Source organism: Glandiceps talaboti, chromosome 15, assembly GCF_964340395.1.
Source record: "Glandiceps talaboti chromosome 15, keGlaTala1.1, whole genome shotgun sequence".
In the NCBI taxonomy this organism is placed as follows: Eukaryota; Metazoa; Hemichordata; class Enteropneusta; family Spengelidae; genus Glandiceps; species Glandiceps talaboti.
Genome location: NC_135563.1, coordinates 7723817 through 7750555, shown reverse-complemented (window position 1 = coordinate 7750555; position 26739 = coordinate 7723817). Strand labels below are relative to the sequence as shown.

Below are 26739 nucleotides of genomic sequence, written 5' to 3'. Positions count from 1 at the left end.
GTTGTTTGTAGCTGCTGCTGCTGTTGATGTTGTTGTTTTTGTTTTTGTTATTGCTGTTGGTATTGTTATTATTATTATTATTATTATTATTATTATTATTATTATTATTATTATTATTATTATTATTGTTGTTGTTGTTGTTGTTGTTGTTGTTGTTGTTGTTGTTGATCAAGGAAGACCAACATTTTTAAAAGCTTATTTTCACCTGGTGTAGAAAAATCAAGGCTGATATAATTCTGTTACAAGAGACTCATAGTACTGAACAATTTGAGTTACAGTGGCAGCATGAATGGGGTGGGAAGATTTTGTTCTCGCATGGTACAAACAACAGTAAAGGGGTTGCAATTATTTTCAGGAATGGAAGCGATATTGAAGTAACTGACACTTTTAGAGATAATGAAGGGAGAACACTGATTATTAATTTCCTCAAAGACGAACTGAGTTTCACGTTAGTCAATGTCTATTCTTCCAATTATGAAAAAAATCAAATTGAATTTTATAAGGGCCTCAAAAATTTGTTGGTCGACAATTATTTTGAAACCAGTGAGAGAATCCTCATTGGCGGTGATTTCAATTGTATTTTTAACGGCACGCTTGATAAGAAGGGTGGTCATCAAAACGTTAAGGTTGCTGTAATTGAGAAAATCTCTGACGTTATTGATACTCTTGACTTAATTGATATATGGAGATATCTACATCCTGAAACACTTAGATTCACCTGGCGTCAGCCAAACCCACTTATTCAGTGCAGACTAGATTATTTTCTTGTTAGTAACAGTTTACTGGAATATGTTACCCAGGCTACCATAATTCCCAGCATCCTCGCAGACCACTCTGCTATAGTCTTACATATTCAAATACAGAAAGATCCCATTCGTGGCCGAGGCCATTGGAAATTTAACAATTCATATCTTAAGGACGAAAAGTATGTTGAAATTATGAATGAGCTCTTGAGTTTTTGGTCAAGTGACGACTCTATTAATGACCCACAGGTAAAGTGGGAATGGATTAAATACAAAGTCCGAGATGAAACTATAAAGTATGCCAAAAAGAAATGTTCCCATAGAAAAGATAAATTCAGAGAGTTGTCTAAGAGGCTTAACTCACTAGAAAAATCTCTGGCAAATAAACCGTCTGATGTTTTATTGAACGACATTAATTTAGTCAAGCATGAGATGGAAGAATTACTCTCTAAAATGGTTGATGGAATAATTGTGCGTTCAAGGACTCGGTGGGCAGAAAAGGGGGAAAAAAGTAATAAATATTTCTTAGGCTTAGAAAAGAGAAATTATCGTAAAAAACAATGCAAGAAATTAATTTTAGACAACGGTACAGAACTTGTGGACAGTGATTCTATTTAAAAGGCACAATGTGAATATTACAACAATCTGTATAAATCTAAGACTTTAGCAGATGTGTCTGACAGTGATATTCTTTCGTACTGTAATGACATTCCAAAGCTTGTTGAAGCGGATTCAAAACATTGTGAAGGCAATCTTTCATTGGGTGAATGTTTTAATGCACTAAGTAAAATGTCAAAGAATAGAAGCCCTGGTAATGATGGTCTATCTTGTGAATGGTATGTGCAATTTTGGGGCAAAATTGGCTCTATTTTAGTTCATGTATTAAATATAGGTTTACATAGAGGGAAAATGTCAACCTCTCAAAGACAAGCTGTTATTACCTTGATTGAGAAAGAGGGTAAAGACAGGTGTAATTTAATGAATTGGGGGCCAATTTCTTTGTTAAATGTAGACTATATGCGTATTGACAGTGTCATAGGGAAATTGATTCATACAGATCAAAGCGGTTTTGTCAAAGGTAGATATATAGGGGAATCAGTCCGCACAATACAAGACATTATGGATTATACTAAAAATAAGAATATTCCTGATTTATTACTTTTCTTCGACTTTGAAAAAGCATTTGATTCATTGGAATGGAATTTTATATTTAAAGCCCTTGAAAGTATGAATTTTGGTCCTGACTAAAATTAATAAGGTGATTTTTAGTTTCTTATGGAAAATGGTAAAGGCTTTATCAAAAAGAGTACGATCATTGGTGATTTGGACAAAGGTGGTTTAAAAATCGTTGATGTGAAATCCATGTTCGACGCTCAAAAGATTAAATGGGTTAATATGTACAACAGTACTTCTTCCTCACCTTGGAAAGTAATTTTTGATGTTTTCATGTCTCCATATGGTGGAGGTGAGGTAATCTTTCATTGCAATGCTGATCAAAAGTTTATAAATAAGGCAAAGAACGTTCCTAGATTCTATAAAGATATGTTAATGTGTTATTTTAACTTCATTAACCCTGATATTGTAAGTCCCCTACAGCAATGTATTTGGAATAATCGCCACATTCATATAGATAATAAGCCATGTTTTTATAAGTACTTTTTTGATTGTAATATTTGTATGGTGAGCGATCTCTTTAATACAGATGGTACAATTATTCCTTTCAATGTATTTATCCTGAGAGGACTTTCTAACAGGTATTTTTTTACAATGGAGAAGCCTTTTATCAGCTATTCCAGTTGTATGGAAACATATCATTAAACAAGGTTTTGAGACACACTCTTGTAAATTGAAAGGTTTCACCCTTTGTGAAGAAGGTGGGGATATTGAAATTAGCAATATGACTTCTCGTTGTATATATATTCTGAACATTATTATAGTGAAGCGCTTTAGATAAAAGATGGTGAATGGAGTAATATATATAATGCCATTTAAGTCTTCCTATGATGTGCATACAAGAGTATTTCAATTTAAAATTAATCTCAACTGCTTAATGACAAATACTAGATTATACAAGATGAAACTTATTGATAGTGAATTGTGTTCCTTCTGTAATACTTTTTGTGAAACTTTGGAGCATTTGTTTTGGGATTGTACACACGTCAGTAATATCTGGAAAGACTTTAATACATGGTATACAACATACTTCAATACTGATTTAGAACTCAACTACAAGAACATCATCTTGGGATTTGGGTCAGACCCATTGATAAATCTATGTCTTACTTTAGTTAAAAAGGTGACCTATGCAAGTAGATTTCATAAACTTTTGACTCATTTAAATACTGGATTAAATTTCATTATCAGTTAGAAAAACAAATAAGTATGAATATCAATCCAATGCACAAATTTAGAATTAAATGGAACAATATTGAGATTTTTTATTATTATTTATTATTATCATTATAACAGATTGATGTTTTCAAAGCTATGTACATTCTTTTCTTCTTTGTCCTGTTTTTGTCATTTTCTGTATGTTTTGTATTTTCTTGTTCTTTTTCTTTTGACCCTTGAGCACAGGGAATAAAAATTATTAAAAAAACCCACATTTTAAAAGCTTATTTTCCCATGTTGGAAAAGTCATGATGTCAATTTATTTTCAGGTACCCACCCCCTACAACCCATAACATTTTTTCAGGTACCCCCCCTCCCCCCATACACACACACTATCCATATATTTTCAAGTCGCCCCCCCCCTAAAATCTCTCCCCCCCCCCAACAAGTTTTTGTGAAAGCAGCCTAAAGAGAAGTTCCTGTTTTCCGTTTGTTTGGTCATATCATGGGGTAAAGGACAAATAATCAATTTTGTTCTCGCGATTTTCCGGATTTAATTTTCTATTATTTTATCTACATTTCAAGTAAAGTTTTAAATATTGTTTCCTCTCACCACCACCACCACCACCACCACCACCACCACCACCACCACCACCACCACTATTTTCCGACTGTTACCACTGTTTCATCAGAGTTTTCTAACTTTGCATTAATTAGCAGATTACTAATACTAGAACAAACTTACGTTCTAATTGCCCAATTAACACACTGTGCAGTAAATGTAAACATCTACTGATCCGACGTGACACGACGTTCTATTTTCGAAAATGTCGATCGTGCTGCACGGTTACATTTTTGGTTTACAAGATCGACATTTTTGGTTTTCAATCGTATCATGCATGTTGTAAACACAGCCTATTAGAGATTTTTGGTTTTTAATCGCAATCGCACTTCAAAAGCATTTCTTGGACTACATCGCGATCGGCTTTTTACATCAATCGAATAGAACGGTTACATTGCTTTGTCTATGAGATAAACATTTTTGATTTTCACCCCTGCCAAAAAGCATGTCACGACTTTGTTTCATGTTTAAAATGCCAACTGTGCTGTGATATTAGGCATAATCCCTCTATGACTGATTTTGGTCTACACGATAGACAATTTTGGCTTTGCACAATTTTACCGTGTGTTTATTTCCTGTTGTTTTGTGAATTAATGAATAGATTAAGTGGCAGGGTGATTTAGGGATGTCCTCTGAACCATGTCTGAACACGTCCCTTTGGAGTTGCTTCCCTTTTCCGTGTTACCTCCATTAGTCGGATCAGTGGATGTTTACACTCACGGCATAATGCGTATACAATGCGTTAATGTGGGTAAATAACTAGTGAGTTTGTTCTTGAATTAGCAAGCTACTAATTAATGCAAAGCTGATAAACTCAGATAAGACAGTGATATCAGGTAGGAAATATAAAAAAAAAACAGTGAGAGGAAACAGTATTTAAAACTTTATTTGAAATATACAGAAAATAATATTAGAAATCCGGAAAATCGCGTGAACGAAATTGATTATTTGACCCTATCCCTGTGGTCATATCACAAGTATACAATAGACACCGGTGGGAAGATAAACAACAAGGCGATAGCAATGTTCGGTCGTGTGTCGTATTCTATCGGAAGAACATCCGAGGTCTAGCAGATAGACTAACAAGGAGTTGGTTATCACACGCTACATGAACTTTAATATTAGCTCCGGTAGAGGACTGCTAATCCTGTACATGTCAAACACTGGGTTAACATTTTGACAGCTAAAAGGTATAACAACCAAGCCCAATGGTTCAACCAGCTACACAAGTTATCATATCCAAGTTCCACCTTTTATTTCTGATGCACTCCTCTCTGAAACACTTGGAGAGTACTCGGAACGCGAATATGAAGATGTTATCGAATATGAAAATGCTATCGATCAACCCGAAACATAAGTCCCTAGGAGCTAAGGAGTGGTTCAGTTTACGGACGTACGACTCACACAAAACTCCATACAAAAGCGAAACTGAACAAACTGAGCACCACAGACACAAAACAAAAGACGACGACAACGACGACGACGACGACGACAGTTTGGTAGATAATGAATGTCCTACAACACACAAATGAAATAAATGCATACAGGTGATGAGGAACTCGTTTCGGCTCAGACCAAAGCAACAATGCTGAGCAGAACCTTGTCGCGCTCTCTCATTGTGACGACATTCCATCACAAGAAACAAATGTATGTCTTTCTCAACAACATTATTAAAGGATATAAAAACCATGTTAAAAGATGTAGAATTTTCTGCCCGGACTTTGATCAACTTGTGCACGCTCTGCCAATCATCATCCCCAAGTAAATCACTGAAACAAACGATATGAAAAGTAGAAGTCTAATTTCTAATGTCTCAACCCATAAACTCTCAATCTTTCATGGGATATTGCACCAAACTGTGTTTTTTACTCCTGTTTCTTATGACTCGTCTCGCAATTCTCATTAGTAATACAGTCAGTGACCCGTGGTTAAAGAGGTGCTCTAAAACGCTTTATCATTCTGGGAAAATCTAAAAACTGGGTATGACTGTAACAGTGTCTTTCTACAAGAAACCCACTCTCTGGAACGTGACGAAGCGATATGGCGAAAATTATGGCGTGTGAACATTTAGTTCTCACATCTTACTTCTCAGTCAGGTGGAGTTGCAATCATGTCACGTTCCCTGTAAAAAGCAAAGGTTGATATTCTGCGTAAGGCAGACCCCATTCCTGGACGTTTTCTCCACGTTTACGCAAACTTTAATGATTTCAATTATCACTTCACAAATATGTATGCACCAATGATGGTCAGGGTCGTCTTGTTGCCTTTAATTAATCACTTAAAAAGACTGCTTCACTCTTTACAATCCTCCCCGTATCAAATTGTTCTTGGTGGAGATTTTAACTGTATATAACAAACAAATATCGTCCGACATTGTCAACATGAATCTCACACACAATCTGCCACGACTTCTCAAAAGATACAATCTGACAGTCTGTTGGAGACAACACCATGAAAATGACAACAATTACATGTACACTTGGCATGGACCTAACCAATCTGATTAAAATCCGATGTAGATGTCGGCTAATCGTTCATTGCTATTTTACCTTCGTTATTTTGCCTGAATTGACCTTCTCGGTACATGTTTACATTTTTTAGCCGATCAGGCTAAAAACGTAAACATGTACTACGAAGGTCAATTCAAGCTAAATAACGATGGTAAGATAGCAATGCACGATTAGCCGACATCTACATCGGATTTTAATCAGATTGGGACCTAACGGACATGCATGACTATTATTATTTTTTATCAGTAAGACGAGTCAGAGTTTACGACAGGGGGGTGAGGGCTGGAGAGAAATCAAGTTGGGGGGGCATGAAAAAATTGAGGGTTCGAGGGGGGGCATGAAAATTCTGATGGTCTGAAAGGGGGCCCCGAAATATGTAAATTTTAGAAAATTCTCGCGGCTTCGCCGCAATTATGTCAGTCTACAGCCTATATTCAGTGCTGAGTTGGGTGACAGCCATGCAAATGCATTTGTGTAAGTGCATGACTTCCTCTGTCTGTCTGTCTGTCTGTCTCTCTATATATATATGTCTCCTTCTCTCGCTATATATATCTCTCTGGAGATTTTTTTGAACATTCAAACCTCGGGAGCAGTCGTTTACCTTGTACTTTGCAAAACTGTTCACTACATTTACCTACCATACATTTAATTATGAGGCAGTCAATAGCCAGGCAAATGTGTGTGTCTGCCAAAATATATCTGTATAAGTTAAAGTGTAGGTAATATATCCTTGCAGATTTATAATGTATTGGGAGTTCAATTTGGGAACTGAAGACAATTTTCAAGTACTCTAAGGCTTCCGATAATATGTATGGTTTGAAACTTTATGCCAATAAATGGCCTCCTACATGTCCTTTTTTTCAAAAAATTGCCACCCTCCCCACTAGCTATTATGGGGGATGCCACTTCTGCCCAGAATTAAGATTAAAAGAGAAAACTCTGCTGGCTAAGTTTTTCCAAGTACAGGTTACAGTCCAATGAGAGACCTTTTTCACAAAGCCCACATCTATTTGTAAAGAAATCTCTCCACATGTTATGTATGGACGCTGAAGTTGATTTCCACTGTTAGTTTACAATGTGTCATGTAGTGTACTGTTACGATCCAAAATATCGTATTTCGGAATTATGGGAATAAATTCTACTTTTCGGCATTGTAGGCCATAGGTCAGATGTAGACTGGCGATGACGAATCTGGGCAAACATGATGTAACTGAAATACACATGATTGGTTAGAGAAAAGTACATAATAACTTTTATGATGCCATGATCTTAGGGTGTGACTTGCTATTTATATAGTCGTTGTGTAAATTCCATGGTATTCGAAGTATACTTTAGATGAGAATAAAACATCCAGAATCAGGAGAGGAGCTCACGAGCCTGAGAGACGAGCTCTCGGGTAGGTGATTCTGGCAAGCCGAAATATCTTCTCAGTCGTGACTAATTCCCGACTTGGACCTGAACGATCCCGTACGAGAGTATGAGAGTGTGAGTGCTAGAGTGTAACGTCTGAACTATCCATACTTATACCGTTCAACTCTACGACTCTCAACACTGGTGGAAAATCCAACAGGTCCACTTAATGTTATTACGTTCTGGTAGAAGACTGAGAAGAAAACGACATTTACATCCTTGTCAACGGCCACCTACAGTAATGGCAGAAGCAGACCCAAATATCCAGCAAGAAGCTCCACAGCCAGAAAACAATGGAGCAGAGGTCAACCAAGGCCAGCGGCAAGACGCACGGCTGGTTCACCAAGAGCTACAACGCATTGTCAACAGAATGCAGAATTTGACGGTGGGTAACGATATCATACCACCTCAATTTTATGGGAAGGAAGATGAAATACCAACCAGATGGTTGCGTAAATTTGATGCATATGTCGTCCTTAAGCAGTTTGACAATATTCAACGTCTGAATATTTTTAGTCTGCTTATGTCTGGTGAAGCGGAGAGATGGTACACGTCCTTGCCTGACGACCTGGCGAACAACTGGGAGAACATGCGTGCAGCTTTCATCGGACGATTCCAGAACAGAGCACCACAGTGGCGTATAGATCAAGAGCTAAGAACAATTAAGCAAATGGACAAAGAAACAATCGAAAAATATGCCTCACGTTTAAGGGATATGTGCTATCGTTATAACAGAAATGATAACGAGCTTTTTAGTTTATTTTTACAGGGGTTAATACCGTCTATACGTAGTACGGTAGTCAACAGAGATCCGGTCAATTTCCAGGAGGCCGTGGCTTTCGCCCGAACAGCCGAAGTGGTGGAACGGTTCGACGATGATGTCAAAGTACTGAAAACTGGTCGTACTTCCGACACGTCTACAGAGGTTTTACAACAAGCCTTCGACTCTTTGCTAAAACAGAATGAAGTTCTACATGAGAAGCTATCAGCAGCGGCGGTGACGCCCCTCCCTGTACCAGCAGCGCCTGTTCAAATACGACAAGAACCCTACGCAAACGCTGGACCACGGTCACGGGTAGGCCAGAGCTATAATTATTCTAACGTAAATAGACCGCCAGTAGTAACTCCACGTTATGGCGGTCGACAAGTTAATACGGCTAAGCAGATTTGTAAATTTTGTAATAAGCCAGGGCATTCAAGTCCTAATTGTTATGCAAATCCTGATCGTGGGTGTTACAATTGCGGGGAGATAGGCCATGTGGCCAGATTTTGTGATAGAAATGGTGCCCGATATGCTTTTCCAAAAAACGGGTAAACGTTGCGAGACGAAAATTGTATAAGCAGTCAGATGAGAGGTCTCGCAACGGAGTATCTTTAAATCTCAATTGTGTTAATTTGCCGGAGTCAATGATTGTAAATGATAATTTAATTAATGTGCGTATTTTTGATCGTAAAGTATCAGCACTTATAGATACAGGTTCCGATGTATCAATAATTTCAGAGTCTTTGTTAAATAATATTCGTAAGTTAAGAAAGTGTAAGCTTTTCAAATCAAGTTATAAGATAGTTACTTTGCCAGATGGGCGTACTTTGCCTATTTTAGGATGTCTTAGAATTCCTGTTTTCTTTACTAATCGTGCGATTACTATGCAAGTCTATGTCCTCAAAGAATTGAAGCAGGATTTAATTATAGGCCATGATTTCTTACGTAGAAATGGAGCTATTATTGATTTTATGAAGCGCAAAGTTACTTTACGTCCATCGTCCCTTATACGCGCGTCTAAGACATATTCTATACCTGCTCGTTCAGAGTGTGTTATATCGGCGCGTGTTCGTGGGAATTACCCTAACGGTATAGTAGGTCATACTACAAACACAATGTCGCTTGCTCACATTGGTATTGCTACTGCAAGAGTTTTAGGTGCTGTGCAGAATGGGCGCGTTCCGGTTAGACTAGTGAATTGTAAGGATACGCCTGTAAAATTGAGGAGAGGTACTCGTTTAGGTAATTTCAGAATTCTGCCAGATGGTACTGATATCCATACTTTTGATACTAATGTTAGTCGCAACGGGCCAGTTGTGCGTCCAAATAGGTTAAGTAAACAGGAGTTTTTAAAGGCATTTGATTTTGAAGATTCTACTTTAACCTCAGATCAGGTATTGCAGTTACAACAGGTATTATGGAAAAATAAGGATGCGTTCGTTGATGACACTAACACCTTGGGATATTGTGATATAATTAAGCATAGAATCAATTTAAAACCAGGTAGTAAGACCGTATCTCGCCCTCCATATAAAGCTTCTCCAGATAAGCGTGAGGAAATTAAACGACAAATTGATAAGTTGTTAGACCAGGGTTTGGTAGTTCCCTCTACTTCTCCTTACAGTTCTCCGGTTTTACTAGTACGTAAACCAAATGGTGAATTTCGTATGGTTATAGATTATAGGATGATAAATTCTATTACAGAACCCATTGCTTTCCCTCTTCCTGGGATAAAAGATACTTTGGATATCATTGGGAGTAAATGTCCAAAGTATTTTTCGACCCTAGACCTTAGTTCGGGATTTTGGCAAATAGCTATAAATCCTGACGATGTACATAAGACTTCCTTTGTCTCTCATTACGGTAAGTTTGCTTTCAAGGTGTTACCTATGGGAATGATGAATAGTTCGGCAAGTTTTCAAAACACAATACAGTTCGTTCTAATAAATTTGCTAAACGACTCATGCTGCGCCTACATGGACGATATTTTAGCGTTCTCAGCAACATTTGAAGATCATTTAATTCATATTGATGAAGTTCTTACACGTTTACGCGAAGCCAATTTAAAGTTAGGACCACGGAAGTGCGTTTTTGGTAGGCGCGAGGTCAAATTTCTAGGTCACCGGGTCAACGAACACGGGGTCATGGCAGATCCTTCTAAATTGGAAGCTGTCAAGAATTTCCCCACACCAAAATCGGTTACAGAATTAAAGTCATTTCTGGGTTTGGCTAATTTCTATAGAAAGTTTATTAAGGATTTTGCTAAGATTGCGCATCCATTGCATGGTCTATTAAGGAAAGGCGTCGACTTTGTTTGGTCACGTGATTGTGAAATAGCATTTGATACACTAAAGACGGCGTTAATCTCACCTCCTGTACTAGCGCATCCACGGTTTAATGAGGAATTTATTCTATATACGGACGCGAGTAGTTTTAGTGTAGGTTATGTGTTAGCTCAAATTCAGGAGGGTGTGGAAAAACCTATATGCTATGGTGGCAGGGCGCTGTCGAAACCACAACAGAATTATACAGTTACGGAAAGGGAATTTCTAGCTTTGATTCACGCTCTTTCGCAGTGTGAGCAATATTTGCATTCTGTTCATTTTACGGTTATTACAGATCATGCTAACCTTCCCTATTTGATTAAGACTACGGAACCTTCGGGGCGTTTAGCGCGATGGGTACTCAGAATTCAAGGTTTCGATTTTGACATCGTGCACAGATCGGGCTGCAAAATTCCCCATGCAGATTCATTATCACGTAGGGTTTATGATGACGGAATTCATAATTCTGATGTAACTTCTGTTGAAACAGCTCCAGCGGCCTCACATACACAATGTGTCCAGGTACCTTCTACTGATAAGATAGTGCAGGAATCCAGTAGTAATAAAGGTGACGTTGTTAATACGCAAAGTGTTGACAATGACCCTGTAGTTGACATACCAACCTTGTTTACTATTAGCAATGAAAATAGCGTTGACGACATGACTTGTTTGACTTTAGATTCCGATGACGAACTAATAGGTGTTAATGACTTGAATGATAACAGAAGAACAGGTGTAATAGCTGATAGGCAAAGAAACGACAATCATCTAAGACCGCTGATTGACTTTCTTGAATCGGGTGACTTACCGACTGATGATAGGCATGCTAAACGCATAGCAAGCATACGTGCCAATTACATGATTATTGACAGAGTTCTGTATCATTTCTGGACGCCTAATAGCAATAAATCTGATAAAGACATACGGCGCCAGCTTGTTGTACCTAAGGATTTACGACTTTTGATTTTGCGGAGATTGCATGATGATGTTACAGGTGGACATCTAGGCGTTCTAAAAACGCTGGGTGTCATCAGACAACGTTACTTTTGGGATACACTTATTAAAGACGTTCATAAATACGTTAATAGTTGTGTACATTGCCAGATGCGTAAGCCGGGGCATAGAATACGCGCTCCTTTATTGCCGATTCCAGTTACAGGATTATTTGATAGGATAGCTATTGATTTCTGTGGGCCTTTTCATGTTACTAAATCAGGGAATAGCTATGTTCTTGTTATTACGGAATACTTATCGAAATTTGCATGGGCGTTTCCTACTAAGAATATGACAGCAATTACAGTTGCTAACATCTTATTCGAGCACATATTCACGAATTACGGTTTTCCGAATGTCATCTTATCAGACCAGGGGCCCTGTTTCAATTCGCAAATAATGCGCGAATTTTGTCGTTTTTTTGACGTTTCAAAGCGTTTTGGAACGGCATATAGGCCTCAAACCCAGGGGATCGTCGAAAAGTTTAATTCGACGTTACTTGGAATGCTTTCCATGTTTGTTGCCGACCGGGGAGATGACTGGGACTCATACTTAGCGGCAGTTTTGTTCGCGTATAGAGTAGCGCCACATCATTCTACAGGTGTTTCGCCATTTTCGGTTCTGTTTGGAATGGAGCCACGCCTACCGCTAGACGTTACCTTGCTTCCCGCGGTTAGCAAATCGGCAAGTATCAATTTTCATCTGAAAGAATTAGCATCAAAACGAAATATTGCAATAAAGATGGCAATGGACAACATTAAAGTCGCACAGGAAAAAATGAAAGAGCACTATGACAAGAGAGCTGTACAACACGAATTCACAATAGGGGATATAGTTTATTTATATAACCCAGCAGTGAAACCAGGGAGAGCTAGAAAGTTTCACAAATATTATAGGGGTCCATATCAAATAGCTGATTTCATACCGCCACTCAATTATCGATTGCGTTACGTTCATTCAGGAAAGTTATATCCTAAATTAGTACACCATAACAGACTAAAGAAGGGTTCACTCCGATCTACGTCCTTAGAAGGTAGTACCCCGGATGTCGATCTCGGTGACACGGACACAGACACGGACACGCAATCACCACAAAATTCGGGTGGTTTCGTTCCCCCTCGCCGTTCGCAGGCGCCCACGTCACCATCAACAGAAACCGAGAGCACAGAAAGTCGAAATAGCGACTCGTCTTCTGTGAGCGCAGAAAGTCAAAGTAGCGAGTCGGCTTCTGTAAGCGCTTCGATTCGGAACTCGAACGATAATCGATATAGATATCGACGTAGGCGAAATAAGCCGTCTTCACGAGTACCTATTGATTATGACAGTGATAGTTTAGCAGGAGAAAATGAACCTGCAGGGGACGATACATATTATCGCATTGATAACATTTTACGCGGACGGCACAAAAACGGTATTTTGGAATATTTAGTGAAATGGGAGGGGTATCCAAGTTCAGACAATTCATGGATACCGGAATCTTATTTGAACGATGAAGCGATTAAATCTTTACGCGATAATCCGGTTGTAATTACAGGCAAACGACGCTCTACTTAATAGTTCGCACGACTTCAGAATCTTTCGCTTTTTTTAGGTTTGTTTAAGGGATTTATATTTGTTTTCACCAAGCCCTATAACAGTCGCTCGCACATTTTAATGTCCACTTATTATTATTTTGAGTCGTTAGATGCTAATTGCCAGCCTAATAAGACGATTACTTATGAACATATTTTGAATGTTCCTGTTTTATCAACGTTGTATAACAAGGAATTTGACACGTCACTGTTTGACTATACTTTAAATGACACACTAACTATGCAACTACCTCAAGTTAGGTTGATCACAGAAAGTTGGAATAGGTCTTTGTTCAGGGATAATAGATTAAAATTGGAATTGAATAGGGTTTCACAGGTATTGAGAAACCATTCCGATATATACTTAACTCCCATGGATGAATTTAGTAATTATGTGGATAGTACCTTAATTAAGGGTGATTCTTGGTTTGATTGGTTCGATATACCAGGATATGTTGGTGTCATCTTCAACGTTATAACCATTTCAGCTGTGATATACTTATTTTTTAGGGTTAGACAGCTTTCTATAACTCTTGCGATTCTGAGTGCCAGTCCTATACGTGCACAAAATATACCGTGGGATTCAGTTGGCTCCGTGTTGACGACAGAAGCCGGCACTGTTGTTAGCGGCGGAACCAGCGATATCCTACTTAATGCTATTGCGGTAGTTGGACTGGGACTTATTGTCGTATTGTGTTATAAGTGTAGCTTTAAATGTTTTAGATTTTGGAAGAAATGTTTTTGTCCGGTTAAAGTACCTATAGACGCAAAACTTTTGTTCTTGACTAATTCTAAGGGGTGTCAAACTGACTTTGGTACACAGGCTGATAGCGATTGTTTAGATATGCGCGAAATTATTATAGAGCCGCTCTGCGAAGATAGTTTGCTTGCTATGAATACAAGTAGCAGCGTGGTGGTGGCCGATGTTCATTCAGACATCCCCGACACGCCCCTTATTCGCCCTGCTATTGTTGCTAGTGTTGCGGCCTCCCCTGAAGACGATACTCCCTCATGGTCATTATTTTAGGTCTTGCTTCGCTGACATTGAATTTTGGATTTCATTTTGAATTTTGACTACGATTTTTGACTACGGACTTGACTTGCATTCTAATTGCAGGAATGCTATAACTTACTGTACTTTTGTAGAACAATCCGTTGCATATATGATTTACAATTATTTTCATTTGATTGTGTATTTACTTTTATTTTACGGGTATTGAATGCATGTTTTGAGACGAACATTTGGACTTTTATCATGTTTTACGACTTATGCTGTCGTCTTTTCGGATTTTTTTTGTTCGTGACATTTTATTCTCTTGATATTTTTTCATATATTTACAGGACTGATCACTACTGTCGATTACTATCAATTACTGTATTCCATAATCAATATTTATATTAGACTACATCAAGTGCTATGTTTACTTTCATGTTTATTCAAGATATATATCAAGGTTACTATGCTATTTTAATCGCCTATTTGATTTTATAATTGGTTTACATTGTAATTTATTCTATGTATACATGTATTTATCTCATATATATTTATATACTCTGTATTTAACATTCCTTGAGACGATTTTACCTGATTACCGATTACATATTGTATCTATGCAACGGTGTTACTTAGTTGTTATAAAAAGAAAAACACAAAAACAAATTTACAAGAAAGCTTTGGCTATGCCACTCGTCATGTTTCTCCAGTTCTCAAGTCGCGGGTCGCTCCTTTAGGAAAACGGGGGGTGGTGTTACGATCCAAAATATCGTATTTCGGAATTATGGGAATAAATTCTACTTTTCGGCATTGTAGGCCATAGGTCAGATGTAGACTGGCGATGACGAATCTGGGCAAACATGATGTAACTGAAATACACATGATTGGTTAGAGAAAAGTACATAATAACTTTTATGATGCCATGATCTTAGGGTGTGACTTGCTATTTATATAGTCGTTGTGTAAATTCCATGGTATTCGAAGTATACTTTAGATGAGAATAAAACATCCAGAATCAGGAGAGGAGCTCACGAGCCTGAGAGACGAGCTCTCGGGTAGGTGATTCTGGCAAGCCGAAATATCTTCTCAGTCGTGACTAATTCCCGACTTGGACCTGAACGATCCCGTACGAGAGTATGAGAGTGTGAGTGCTAGAGTGTAACGTCTGAACTATCCATACTTATACCGTTCAACTCTACGACTCGCAACAGTACCATACTGTACATCTCTGAAGTGGAGGGTTGGGGGGGGGGGGGTAATGTATAATTACATTATTAAAATATGTGCAGCCGGGGGTGGGAGCCTACGAAAATTATTTGGTTCATATCGGGGGGGGGGGGCATGAAAATATTTTAGAGTGCGAGGGGGGGGGGGGGGGCTGCGAAATTCTAAATACCTCCCTAAGTCTTAGAGGATGGAGAAAATCATAACTGAATTTTGGCAAGGATGGACAGACAAAAAGACCGACTTCCCCAATTTACAAAATTGGTGGGACTCAGGATGAGGATTTGTCCTTGAGAAATGTATGTTGAATGATACCACGACTTGTTTGATATATAACTCCATTGGCAGGACATGGTAGTCATAACGGAACTGTATGTCGATATATCATTTGCTGGTCTTCATTATTTTGTGGTATGATTGTCTTTGTGCATTGACGCGTTTAGATATAAGGACTAAGTTTCTGCCAGTGAATTGCAATTAGCTTCCGTACATGTGCAAATTAATCATCGTGTGATGATAATCAAAATAATGACATCTATTATGAATGGTCCCCAATGGATGGTGAAACCCATTCCCGTGGAACGGAAAATTTACGCGATTGTCATCGGTAAAACATAGCACTATAAGGATATATGTACGTATTTTTTGTCCTTAGTAAATATATTATCACAAATGCAATTTTCTGTACCAAAACGTTGTGTATGGCACGTGTGCGTTTTCAGAGACATAATTATATTATGCATAACTCATTTGAGTCGACCACTACATTTTTGACAACTTATTTTTGCTCTTCGATAACTTATTTGAGTCGACCACTACATTTCATTTTGGACAATTTATTAATGGCTAAGGAAACCAATTCTCGCAAGCCAGAGCAAATTTTTCCATCTACGCAACAGAGCAACAGAAAATGTAGGTGGGCGTCTGTTAAGCGCTGCCATAAAGAGGCTAATGATGTAGGACGATGGGAGAAAACTTATATCGAGTGTTTCGAACTACATTTCCATTGTAACATGTGAGGTTGATCTATATATGACAGTGAAAAATGTGTGTATGGAGAGGACGACAACATTGAAGCGACACATTCCAATATGTTCATTGATGAGAAAGTGTTGCTGTAGCTCACGTTTTCTTGAGAGAGGGAGGGAGAGAGAGAGAAAGAGAGAGAGAGAGAGAGAGAGAGAGAGAGAGAGAGAGAGAGAGAGAGAGAGAGAGAGAGAGAGAGAGAGAGAGCGAGGGAGAGAGAGAGGGAGGGAGGGAGGGAGGGAGGGAGAGAGAGAGATGGGCTTAAAGGGAGGATCACATGTTACTTTGTCTAATAACTTCAAGCATTATTTTGTAATTTTGGCATCTATGCATAGTTGTATGTAAACTCCATGCAATATAGTTGGTAGGACCACCCTTAGGGACCGGTCAGTTTCTTCAGCCTGGGGGGGGGGGCGGTGGACTCATAAATAGAGCCAAAGAAAAAGTCACTGACCCCCCCCCCCCCCCTATCTGTAAAAAAAACAGGCTGATCCCCTATCACTTAATTCTAAAACATGATGACCCCCCCCCCCATACATAATATTCACATGACAGGTATTTTTTGATCGTGACTCAGTGTGGACTGCTTGACTGACTTGCATCTACTTTATAAGATCCCGGGTTAGCACTATCATAATTATAATTATTGACTACACAGGGTAAATATATTCCAAAAGGAGTTTTATAGCATCTTGACAGTGAAAGGTATGGGAAAGCTTGAGTAGGGAATATGTATATCTCTTATGGGGGGTCCTGGAGGTTTTTTACTCTGAAAAATCAATTTGCCCTTTCAGACAATAATTTCCAAGCTTTACAAGACAGCACCAACATGTAAAAAGCAACTACACAGGGTTGAAATACTTTTGAAATATACTTTGATAGCATCTTGACAGTAAGAGGGGAAGAGCTTGAGACTGTGATATGTCCACCTAATGTGGGGGGTCCAAGGGGGATTTTTACTCTTAAAGCCAATTTTAGGCTATTCAGACCCTTTCAAGCAATAACTCAATCCATGCTTTACAAGACAGCACCATCAAGTATCAGAAACTATTCTTTATAACTTACATAGGGTTGAAATATGTTCTTAAACAGTTAAATGGCATCATTATATACATGTAGTAAATGTCAGCACATCTACTGGTAGTGTCATTGGTAGGGGAGATTTGGAGTTTAAGGCAATGTTAGACTCACCTTGGCAAACATTTCACATCTTTAAAAGACCATATCATCTCAAATTAGAATTGGGTGAAAATATTTAAGAAAATTTTAATACCATTATGACAGTAAAAAGGTTGTTGGTGCATCTGATTGTTAGTTGAATGCACGAGTGACCTCTGGGGTGAGGGGGTCCTTGGGGTTTCCCCCTGGCAGATCTGCAGTTTTTGGCTTCTATTAAGGCAATGTTTAGGTTATCCATAGCCTTTGTTTGAGGTAATATTTCCAAGCTTCGAATAGCTAACGTAAATGTAAGTTTTAAATGAGTTTCCCCGGCACATAAAATGGCCCCGTAACATTGGTACAGTGATATTGTATGAAGAGTAAAGTCACTGGTATGTTAGAGAACTTTAGGTGGTCATACCTAGTGTATAATAGAAACTGGAATCTGATGAGATGTGGTGATTTGTAGTGTCAATAACATGTAGTGTCCAAAATAGAAAGTGTATTAATCCCTTCTGACAAGTTCATAGTGACGAGTAGGGAACATTTTAGAGTAAATTCTTTTATAAACTATCTATGAAGATTACCATTACGAACCTTCAAGTTCACTTTTGCCCCAAAGTGCAATATAAATGAAGCACCGATTGTGAAACAGCCAAGCATTTACATGGCATGTTCTGTAACTAGTGTGGTAGCTAGGTAATACATGTATATGTATATTTATAGTTATGCTTGAACTAATAAGTAATATTAAAGAATTCATGTAAGAAACAGGGAGAAGAACAAATATTTACATGTACCACATTTCAGACATGACTATATGCTATTGTAGAAAAAAGGATTTTTTTTCTTCCATCACAATCCAAAACACAATGACACCCCCCCCCATCCACAATTTTTAAAACAGCATGACTCCCCCCCCCCCCCATCTGCCAATTTCAAAAACAGGGTGACCCCCTCCCAATCCACCGCCCCCCCCCCCGACCGAAGAAACTGACCGTTCCCTTAGTGACCCCACAAAAATTGATATTATTTGATTGTTGACACTCTACTGTGCAATGTTATTACCTATGATATGTGGTGCTCAAAACATGTTTAACTTTTACTATAGCATCCTTGCAACCATGGTAATAAACAGCCAAGGCTGCCATAAATTATGGCATAGGGTTCCGGTTAGCCCTGCTTACAGGCGGTGCACGAGTCTATATTGCTGACTTGACCCGAGCCCTGCTTACAGGCGGTGCACGAGTCTATATTGCTGACTTGACCCTAGCCCTGCTTACAGGCGGTGCACGAGTCTATATTGCTGACTTGACTCTAGCCCTGTTTACAGGCGGTGCACGAGTCTATATTGCTGACTTGACTCTAAACACCGCAATGCAAAGAGCAGTGGACGCGGCGTATTACCACAAGCAAAATGTATGCGCACCAATTAGCAATCGTTCGAATATCTACGCCCTTTCCATTCCTCTGACGGTAGTATTCCCTGCTCAGATCACAAAAGTGTCGAAATCGGACCTTTTCAAGTTCGAACTGCAATATTCAATTGACCCTCGTCAACACCACCACATTTGAAATAGCGAGCGATACGAATAATTAATTCAGAGACACTTGCGCCGACGTATGTAAGGAGCTGTGATTAAATTTACAGTAGAACTTGAAAAGTTCCGATTTTGAAAGTTTTGGTCATCCGCTATAGGACTTTTGCAGTCAAAATGAGGTAAACCGACTAAATAATAGATTTATTGCTAATATTTGACCACTGGGCGATTGTATTCCTTAGTTACCGACATTTTTAGTAAGTCCGTGCTTCACGGCTGGCTCTTTGCAGGACGGATGTAGGAGGGACAATTGTCAGGTGCGGGTTAAACACTAAAACTTAAAAAGTCACCAAAACAGACGAAAAAACCTCAAAACCACAACAAGACGCGACAATTATTGCAGCTAACAGCTCCATGTGCCACATAGTGAACAGTGTCTTCACATAAATATACTGTGGTGGTATGTAGTAGTGGTTGGGGGAATAAATGTTAACACGTTCAACGTGGTGGCAGTGGTGGGATAAATTCCTTTAAACCATGGAGTATTGTCCTTTTCCATGTCTGGCAGCATTTACCATGTTTTGAAATATTTTAACATATTTTCCATATTTTCCACCACCCCTCAACCCAAACCCCCTTTTAATTACTGAAGGCTTCCTAATATGAAATCACTTGCACATGCACAATCCCCACAGTCACTTGTGAGCTAATATTCTAATCCTGGATGATAATATTTTAGTCTAGGATGGTCATAATACAAAATAATGGCTTTAATATTAGGAGCAATCACCGGCAACGATACTTTTTAATATCGTGTATACATAATAACGTCATTATTTTGTATTATGATCATCCTAGACTAGAATATTACTATCCTGGAATAGAATATTAGCTCACAAGTGACTGTAACGATCCCATTTGTTTACATATACTTGGGAGTACATATTTTCACTTTCACCGTTAGCGGGCACACTGTGCATACGTCACCGTGACCTTTGGCCCGGAAAGGTGTTTTTGTCTCGATGGGAACCACAACAACGCCATTTTTGAAAGTGAAACGAAATCACCTGTCTTTCTTAATGGTTGTTTGTCGAACTTGTTTTCACGTGGATAGAACTAATACTAGCGTTGTTATATCAGTCATAGGACACACAAACGGAGTTATAACACGATGATATGTACTGTTGAATAACTTTAGCATGTGTGGAAAACGAAATACCATGCGTGCAACAATGTATATCTTGGGGCTATGGAGGTAACGATAATCAGATAAAGGGTCCGAGTCACCGAAACCACGACCAAAGTTCACTTCGCATAGTTTATCAGTATTTTTATCGTTACACAGACGTGGTGACCTTCAAGAATTTGTAGAGTTATTTTATACCAAGATTAGAAACACAATGCACAAAAGGTAAGTTACCTATCAATGTATCAATATCATATTCTGACTCGCACGACTGGTGTCGTATGTAAAATTAGCTGCAAGTGCAATAATTGTAGCGTTTGTTGTGATTTTTAAGTGAAAGCTAACTCCAGTTAAACATCGGAACGAAAAAAAGCGCAAAATATAAGAAAATACCCTCATATCACAAAAAAGTTGAAACGCTACAATTATAATGTATTGCAGCTAATGCAAAAGTACAACCACACAAAACTCGAGTCCTTCACCCCCTCGAGATTCCATATCAAATTACAAATCTCACTGAATGTGAAGTTTCCCTGTGGACAGATACCCAGTGCATCTTACCATGGAGGTACATGTAGGAAGGACTCCATGCATGAATTTTGTCTCATTCCTACTTTACCATTCCACAAGCATGGAAGTACCGACTTGATACTTCCATGCGACAAGCAAGAAAACACACCAGTGTATTTTCTCAGGTTGTAAAGATGTTCCTGGGAAAATAACAATAATGCATTTGATTGATCAGCCATATCCGTTCATGTGAAATATTATTATGACATTGTCATTTAAAGATTACTAAAGCTCAAGGATGGTAGAACGCTTTTGAAGCACATTAGAAACCTGCCAAGGACAGTGTTTGCACCATTCTTTCTTCAAAATTGGAGTTTTGACAAATTGTTTCTGGTAAGGACAGTTTGTCTAAAATGGTGTGACAATGAGATTTTTTTTTAATTCTCAACAAACTTGTCACTCCGTTTTCTACATGTACATTTTTGTATTTATTGTTCTTTTTAATTAGTACTTTCAGAGCAAGTGTGTACATGTATGTTGGGCAGATGTCATTGCTTGTTCCTGATTGGCACTAACTCATAGACCCTGCATGTATATATAAATAGGTGTCTAATCATTGACTCTACATGTACATGTATATACAAATAGGTGTCTAATCTTAGCCCATACATGTACATGTATATACAAATAGGTGTCTAATCATAGACTCTACATGTATATACAAATAGGTGTCTAATCATAGATTCTACATGTATATACAAATAGGTGTCTAATCATAGACTCTACATCATGTATATACAAATAGGTGTCTATCATAGATTCTACATGTATATACAAATAGGTGTCTAATCATAGACTCTACATCATGTATATACAAATAGGTGTCTATCATAGATTCTACATGTATATACAAATAGGTGTCTAATCATAGACTCTACATGTATATACAAATAGGTGTCTAATCATAGATTCTACATGTATATACAAATAGGTGTCTAATCATAGACCCTACATGTACTGTTTTATGTATATACAAATAGGTGTCTAATCATAGACTATCTACATGTACATGTATATACAAATAGGTGTCTAATCATAGACTCTACATGTATATACAAATATGTGTCTAATCATAGACCCTACATGGAAAAAACAAATAGATGTCTAATCATAGACCCTACATGTACATGTATATACAAATAGGTGTCTAATCATAGACCATACATATATATACAAATAGGTGTCTAATCATAGACTCTACATGTATACGTATATACAAATAAGTGTCTAATCATAGACTCTACATGTACATGTATATACAAATAAGTGTCTAATCATAGACTCTACATGTATATACAAATAAGTGTCTAATCATAGACCCTACATGTATATAAAAATAGATGTCTAATCATAGACTCTACATATACATGTATATACAAATAGGTGTCTAATCATAGACTCTACATCATGTATATACAAATAGGTGTCTAATCATAGACCCTACATGTATATACAAATAGGTGTCTAATCATAGACTCTACATGTATATACAAATAGGTGTCTAATCATAGACCCTACATGTACTGTTTTATGTATATACAAATAGGTGTCTAATCATAGACTATCTACATGTACATGTATATACAAATAGGTATCTAATCATAGACTCTACATGTATAAACAAATAGGTGTCTAATCATAGACCCTAAATGTATATTCAAATAGGTGCCTAATCATAGACTACACGAGTAAGGTCTATGGTCTAATTGATGGTAAAAGAATTCAATTGTTTATTAGTTCCTAATAATTAATAATAATAATAATTATAATAATAATAATAACAATTTTAGATTTTATATACCGCTTTCCCACTCTGCTCAAAGCACTTTACAATTATGACCCCTGGTAATCATATCGACTCAATGGCCCTTGTACTTCCTCAACTCCCTGGGGAACATACAATCCATTGCACCCTCTATTCATTGGCTCTTTCATTATTGTAGACTGTCGACAGTCGTTCGCGCCTTTTTTTCCTACGTTTTATCTCAACTTAAGTTGTCGCTGCGCTCCAATCCGGCGCAACACTAGTACTATAATCGCATACTGATATCGAGGGCCGAAGGCCCGAGAGATCGAGGGCTGAAGGCCCGAGCCTCGGCCCTCAATATCAGTATGCGATTATAGTAGTATTGCACCGGATCGGAGCGCCGCAACAACTTAAGTTTCGATAAAATGTAGGGAAAAAAGGCGCGAGCGACTGTCGACAGTCTATCATTATTGCTTTAAATGTACAATGTGCATTGTACATTGTTGTAAGTGTTTCAACCGTACACATGGACATGTAGGGTCTATGATTCAACTGTACAAAGGTACATACATGTACATCTTTAGAGGACTTTTTTAACCAACATTTCTCTTAGCCTACTGTCTAGCCAGTCCAACTGTAAAGTGGCCATATGGATGAGGATTGAGTATTTATTTTTAGGGTCGGCATGAAAATTTTTAAAAACTAGGTGGGGTCGGGTAACTGGAACCAAACAACTTTTTTTATTTGGCCTCATCAAAATGGATGTTTAATGTTATGAATATTTCATATTTTTCTTATGTGAATAACAGGTACATGCTTTAGGAGTGTATTGTGGTATTGTTCTTGGTTCATCAAAATTTGCATTTTATTTTTCCCATTTGCATCTACAAGGTATTCGACACAAGTGTATCCTGAAGTAGAATCGACACCAAGGTCAGAGTTCAAATCTCCAAGGTCAGAGTTCAAATCACAAAGCCTTGATTCCAGGTCACTGCATTCGAGGCCATCACATATGAGTCAAAGTTTGCAATATTCCACAAGAGTTCAAGAGAGCGAAAACAGAGAGAAGTCACATACAGTCAGGTATCTACCAAGACGAGAAACAAACCTGTCATGGAAATTTGAAGAACCTCTTGATGTAAGTGTTAATTACTATGGCTGTATTTATCATGCTGTTTATGCACATATACATGTACAAATGTACACTGTAGTTGTCTACCTGGGGTTTGTTTGTGTTTGTTTCTGTGACAGGCAGGATTCTGATAGCATCACTTACATTTGTAGATACATACAAATGTACATGTACATGTACTGTCAGCCCAGTTGTATTTATAAGTGGGACCTGTTAGGATAGAGGTTTTGATGTGAACTTGTGAATTCGAAGCCCTGCTAGCTGTAGGTATACCTTTTGGGATGGGTTTCAACGTGAACTTGTGAAGCCCAGCTGCAGCTGTATGAATAGGGACCTGTTAAGATAGTGGTTTCTATGTGAAGCCCAGCTATATAAATAGTAGACTCTCTCACAGTCCTCGAAGCTTTGCATAAATAGCTAAAACTTTGGTTGTTTTGTATGCATCTACTGCATAATTGTACTTGTATACTAGTATCCCAGTATCCCTAGCCCTGTACTGTGCGTCCTCATCGATCACATTGGGCTAACATTTTGTTGATGTGTAATAGTTGAAGCCCTAATGATAGATAATAAAGATAGATAATAAAGTGGTCTTGTTTCTTGTACTCCAGGTAACACTGAAGAAAGCCGAGTGGATTGCAAAGACTTTTAGCAAAAAGGAATGTATACGTTATGTACACAATCCAAAGAAACCAGGAAATTTGTAAGTATTTCATTTAATGGCAGATTTCCATATTTGTGTTGATTAAAAGTACTAAACAGTCATAAGAGCTACTTTAACTGAATACTCATTTCAACTGTTTTGAATTTGTTGTTGTGGTGTAGGATATTATCTATACATGAGTATTAGCTACAACAAGTGAAACACAAATGTATGATAACACATTGAGTGTGTCCTGAGCCAGTGTTCTCCACAGATGAAAAAATTAAGGTGGTAGCTAATTTGCATAAATATTAGCATGCTAATTTGCATATATTTACATAAATGTGCAAGCATTATATTATACACTACATGTAGCTATTCAAATGATTGAGTACATTTTACTTTACTTGTAGAATTGTAATAGCAGGGCCTGGGCTACTGTCCTGGGCTACTTGTACATGTAGTTTAGTAGTAAAATATTTCTAAATACATTAAAACTCAACAGGGAAGTGACTATTTCTACAAATACAGACTGCTTTCAAAATTCTTCGTACTGAGATGATGACACAGACAGTTCAATCTTTCTGTTTCTAACTCCAGCCCAGAACTACAAAGCCTACTGTAAATCAATAAAGGGAATACATATTTAATGACTTCACTTACCGTTACATGTTATCTCTGAGTTACAGTACAATAGAAAGCATGGAGTGAAAGTACAAGTAACTATCAGTACATGTTTACAATGTACTGTGTACATATTTACGTTTGAGACTCAAATACATAGTTGAATGACAGTTTTTAACACATTGGCTTTACTTTGTTTTAGTGAATAAAGCACTTTTACTAGTCTGTAACTTTAATAGGTATCATAATGGCATGTCATGCCTTGCCTGTCAGCTAACACTCTAACAGGTTGAAAAAGGTGAAAGGGTTTGGAACTTTGGCTGATGTGTCACAGATTATACATTGAGTACAGTGCACCTTTTACATGTTCATATATTGATTGACACTGCATGAATAGATCTGCCTTTCTGTAGTTTATAATCGGAATTTATTAGTGAAGGGAGGTCACTCCATTTTTATGCTAAATGATTTTGTTGCAGACATTGTTCAACTAAACAAGCTAAATTAGGTTTAAAACCAAATTGCATACAAACATGTACATTCAGTCAGTGAATGGAAAATAGCAAATATCTTAAAATTTGGAGTATAGAACCATACCCACTATGATGCAATTGTGATTGCTGGCTGTATTTTCAGTATTGTATGTGCTTTTTTTCTAACTAAACTACCAATTATGTGTAACATTATCATGATCTGTCCCTCTTGTCTTTTTTCTATCCACTTTTACTCACATTTTCTGGGGGGTGGGGGGGGGGGGGTTCTGTTGTCTCAGTGTCATGTTCCTGAGTTGTGGATTCAGTTGTAAAATTATCTGTTACTGCAGCTCCACTTTCACTTTAGAGTTTCTCTGCAATAACAAGTAGGATGTCCTCATCATCAGAGATAACTTGTTCAATTCTGCATTTTTGAAAATATCTGTTTAGTGGACCCAACATGTTCATCATCTTGTACAACTTACATTTTTTATATGCATGAGCCATTTAGAACAAAAAATATGGAATGTATACTACATCATGACTACATGTGTCTATGTCACTGGTTCTGCTGTGTTTGAAATATAAGTCAAATAATGCTCAAAATTGCCATATCTTTCCCTGATATTTCTTTGATATTACTGGCTGTGGTATAATTATGTTATTCTCCAATGTTTTTCTTCATTCAGTCGGGAAATACTCATGACCTAAGGGGATGTCACTACGAATCTAGCGACTCATAGTGAGAAAGGCCCCTAAGATCACTCATATATTCCTTGGCTGAATGAAGAAAAATATACCGTCATCCCAATTTCTTTTTTGTTGTTGACAATTTATGTACACTCATTTTCTACCAATGTAGTTGCTGTTGTGGCCGATCAGCTGAGAATCACATACAGCCAGATGGAGTGGACCAGCCTCCATCGTATGAATCTACACTTGAACCAGAGAGACCCTGGGATATCAAGCGAGACGTCAGGAAATATCCAACTGATGCATTTGGTAAAATTGAATTTGTCAGTGAAAGGGAGGGAACCAAGAAACCAGCAAAAGTAAGTGTTGACATCTAAATACTTATAAACAGGTATTGCATTGTACAACATCATTTTGTAATACATTGCATTTCAATTGTGTTGTGTTGTGTTGTATTGTAT

General features: G+C 37.8%; 1 protein-coding gene across 1 annotated transcript in view; it reads left to right on the top strand.

The window, feature by feature from the left end:
• The first annotated feature begins 20610 nt into the window (after window positions 1–20610).
• The window catches only part of LOC144446907 (transient receptor potential cation channel subfamily M member 8-like), a 33706-nt gene continuing 27577 nt past the window's right edge, over window positions 20611–26739 (top strand). Inside the window, exons 1-4 of the mRNA XM_078136753.1 lie at window positions 20611–20621; window positions 23605–23851; window positions 24457–24548; window positions 26448–26637. Of these exons, the coding sequence (XP_077992879.1) occupies window positions 20611–20621; window positions 23605–23851; window positions 24457–24548; window positions 26448–26637 (540 nt within the window). The remainder of the gene's footprint in view (window positions 20622–23604; window positions 23852–24456; window positions 24549–26447; window positions 26638–26739) is intronic.